We start from the raw sequence: 3,970 nt of genomic DNA, 5'->3' as shown, positions 1-3,970 counted from the left end.
CAGCAGGAAGACAAGCATTTTTCTCATATGCATGAAATCTCTACTTACAAATATAATATTCATTCATTCAACAAACATTTCTGTGTGCTCACTGTATGCAAAATACTTGCAGCTGCTAAGGACATCAGTGGAAGATAGCTGTAAACAGCAGCTACCTCCATCCTGTAACACAGATACGTACCCAGGAGCTGCCACATACTGTAATGGTGTAGCACCTTTCATGACATCCCTTTACCAACGTCCCACCCCTAACAAACAGAATGCACTAAAAACGCACTTGTGGTATGAATAGTCAGGAGAAACATTCAAAATGTTCTCACCTCATCAGCTAAAGAACTATGGCTTAAAGATTACTCAAATTTCCAGCTACCTCTGGACCATGTGATCAAAAATAAATATAAAATCTCAGTTTCCTCATCATCTGCATTACTAAATAATCATCAAATAATGCTATACTGACCATAAAGACTGAGAAAAAGAAGAAAATATCCTAAACAGAAGAGTTTAGAAGAACAAATTTTCCTTAAAAGTTAGGAACCTAGGGCTTCCCTGGTGGCTCAGTGGTTGAGAGTCCACCTGCCGATGCAGGGGACGCGGGCTCATGCCCCGGTCCGGGAAGATCCCACATGCCGCGGAGCGGCTGGGCCCGTGAGCCATGGCCGCTGAGCCTGCGCGTCCGGAGCCTGTGCTCCGCAACGGGAGAGGCCGCAACAGTGAGAGGCCCGCGTACTGCAAAAAAAAAAAAAAAAAAAAAAAAAAAATTTAGGAGCATAAGGCTTTTGCAGTCAATCCCACGTGAGAACGAATGAGTGTGTCTTCTTGGATAACTACCTCTCTAAGCCTTGCTTTCCTAATCAGTAAGATGGAGAAAGCAAACCAGTGCCACTGTATTGCATACAGATTAAACAAAAAAACTGTATAGAATGTTTAGCCTGTTGTTCGACACAAAAAGAAATTAATATTACTAGCTGAGGAAAAAAAAGTTATAGATCAACTTCTCCTCTAGACAATACATGGTTACAACAAACCAAACTGGACCCTTTTAGACAAAATATCTCACTTTTCTATCTATACCATAAAGTGGGCCATAAATAGTAAACACTAAATTAGCACAAGTGGTTTTTTTTTTTTCTTTTAATGCTGCATTCTAGTCTTATCCTACCGTAATTTTCAGAAGCAGTTTTCTTCCTGACACTTGTGAGACAAATGTGTGCACAGCCTAGTATAGGGCAGTGGAGTGCAGAGTTTACCAGCACAGGTTCTGGAACCAAATGGCTTGTGTAAAACTCAAACTCTGCCTCTTACTAACTGTGTTTCCTGAGCACCACTGTGTTACCTCAGCTTCCTTATCCATAAATTGGGTTGAGAATATACCTACCTTAGTAGGTTATAAAATGCTTATAGTAAGTACTCAAGTGTTAGCTATTTTATTATAATCATTTTATCACAGCTTGAAATGGAATTTCAAGTTCTCTAGACAGATGATTGAGCTACTGAATAGATTTAGAGACTTTAAGTTTCATGCTACTTCTAATTTACTAGCTAACTAAATGAGCTAATCGCTTCAATACATCTGTTCGTTCCAAAGAAAGTAAAATGTGTTGCAAAATCACCTATCGGGGACTTAAAGATGATGCCTACATATGAAGGTAAAGCACTTCACTCAAGAAATCAGATTGAAATAAACGCTGGGTGATGGACCTAGAACATCTGCACATTCTTTGTACCTAAGAAGAGAAAGAGACCATTCACGTAAATCAACAAGTTTCTGGTAACAGGAAAGGAGTCGAGAAAAAACAGCTTTGAAGCACCATCCACACAGGGACAAAGCAACAATAAAAAACCAGGGACAGGGCTTCCAGAGCACATGAGGGCTCGCTGCACACAGGGTGGCACGTGGGTCAAACGGGTGAACAGGAGTCGGTTAAAGAGCAGAGCAGGCTGGTTAGTGCTAGTACCAGGCAAAGCTGCCGACCACAGAGTGAAAGTGTGAGCACCCAGAGCCAGAGCAGCAGTGTCCCACTGTGGGATCACTGCACGCAAAGGGTAAATCTTACGGCAAAGACCTCGGCCTGAAGACCAGCCGCTCTCTTTTTCAGCTCCTCCCCTTGAGCCTCTTTCGAATTTAGCTCCTCCTTCAGTTGCTCTACCTGTCACGACATTGTTATTCTTTTTCACTCATGTGTCAACTTAGGTCTTTTTATTATCTGCTTTTGAGCCAGAGCAGTAACTGAAAATAACAATAACTCATATAACACAATCAAATCTGTTCCCCTAATTTCCTCTTCAAAGGACCCTAGATGGGCTCACTATTTTCACAGGGTAATGGACTGAAATGTGCTAACCAGCAAATGGGAAGCAGAGACAATATTTTATTTTGTTCTCAAGTTAGAATGATAAATCAAAACTAACAGAAAGTTGGATATGTGAATTTTTAAGTTCTAAAAGTTACATGAAATTGGCTATAGTCATTGATAACAGATTCTTAAAATAACAGAGGAATATTCTGCTGACTTATATGCAGGTATGGGTATCACAGAAGGAAGCCAGAAACTGCATCATTAAAGGAACAGTTTTCACTTCTGAGAAATTAGGGAACTAACACAATTGGGATATGGGGGGCAGGGGGAGGGGAAGGAACACTTATTTTCTAGCTAATATTTTACAATTGAAATTATGATCTTTAAAACACCACAGACCTGATAAACTGATAACTGTAATAAACTAAATCCTCCAATTTGCCTAAAATAGTTTATAGAATCAAAATAAATGCCTTTGGCTCTAAGGAAGGAATACTGTGACTGAGGTTATAATACAGACTGATATGTCTCAGCAATGCTTATCCTACTGTACATACACCCCAAGTGCACGTGGGAAACAATAAACCTGATACACATGGGTCTTCTCCAAGGGAGAGCACAAAGGGGTTTCCTTTAGGGAACTGTGTTTGAAGGGAAAACACGGTTTTATTTAAGCCATTTCAGGAAAAAGAAGGGGAGGTGGACTCAGTCTCTTAGGCTGAATTCCACTTCTAAATTTGTTCACAAGACATCGAGAACATGATGTTTCATATAGTGAGAAAAACTCATCTGGATGTGATCCTACTAATCGCCTCAGCAGTACTGGTAGACATGAAATGTTAAGCCGTGATAACACACACTTAGCCTCATACAAGTAATTTCCTTTCAAGTGAAATTTGAAATAACTATACAACATCAGTAATTCTGACTTTAATTCTGGAAAGTTCTATCTGAAAGAATTACGGTACAAGTGTTCTTCCCTGAAGCCTGATAAAACAGCATGAATTCCATCATCACTAAAGAAGCAGGAACACGCATCAATTTTTCAAACCCCATTTAAAAATTACAGTATCACACAACATTACCTTGTTTTTCATAAATTTAGAATGGCTCCGATAGACCTCCATTTGCTTCATTTCTTCCTCTCGTTCTTCAGTACTCAAAGCCCCGTTCGATTTCAGCATCTGAATCTCCTCTTCCAAGTCTCGGAGCCCACGCTCCATAGAGGAAATTTTTGAATCCTGAGGACAAAGGAAGATTTAGACATTAAAGTATTCGCAAAAAGTCAGAGAGGTTGCACAAGCCTGTCTTTACAGATGTGAAATTTAATAAAGATAAACAAATATGTAGAAATATTGCAACTGGTGCCTTGCTTCTAAAATATACCCTTCATGGCCATATGGTGGAGAGGAGGAGGACTGAGATCTATAGTATGATTTTTTTCCTCTAGCCTTTCCTCTGCACCCTTTCGATTAAAGTTGAGAGTATTAACTGAAGAAGTAGAAGCAATGGAAAACTAGTTAAAGTTTTTTAGTACTTTATGGTCAACAAACTTGTAGTGAAAACATTTGTAATATTAACAGTAAAACCTTTTCTAGCTATAATACTTTATCGTTTTACTTGATGACACCTAAAAGGCTTAATTATGCTCCCAAAGGAGTGGGGGAAAG

The 3,970-nt window shown here is 39.4% G+C and overlaps 1 protein-coding gene across 4 annotated transcripts in view; it reads right to left on the bottom strand.

The window, feature by feature from the left end:
• ERC1 (ELKS/RAB6-interacting/CAST family member 1) overlaps positions 1-3,970 on the bottom strand; it is a 393,512-nt gene that overhangs the window by 290,195 nt on the left and 99,347 nt on the right. For 2 of the 4 annotated variants that reach the window (XM_007469475.1, XM_007469477.1), the window contains 2 exons: positions 3,386-3,541; positions 2,067-2,150 (listed from right to left, as the gene is read on the bottom strand). In XM_007469475.1, the coding sequence (XP_007469537.1) occupies positions 2,067-2,150; positions 3,386-3,541 (240 nt within the window). The remainder of the gene's footprint in view (positions 1-2,066; positions 2,151-3,385; positions 3,542-3,970) is intronic. The other 2 variants (XM_007469478.1, XM_007469476.1) reach the window with 1 other exon arrangement.

This window comes from Lipotes vexillifer, unplaced genomic scaffold, assembly GCF_000442215.2.
Source record: "Lipotes vexillifer unplaced genomic scaffold, Lipotes_vexillifer_v1.1 scaffold395, whole genome shotgun sequence".
Taxonomy (NCBI): domain Eukaryota; kingdom Metazoa; phylum Chordata; class Mammalia; order Artiodactyla; family Lipotidae; genus Lipotes; species Lipotes vexillifer.
This window is presented reverse-complemented; position numbering and strand designations above follow the sequence as displayed.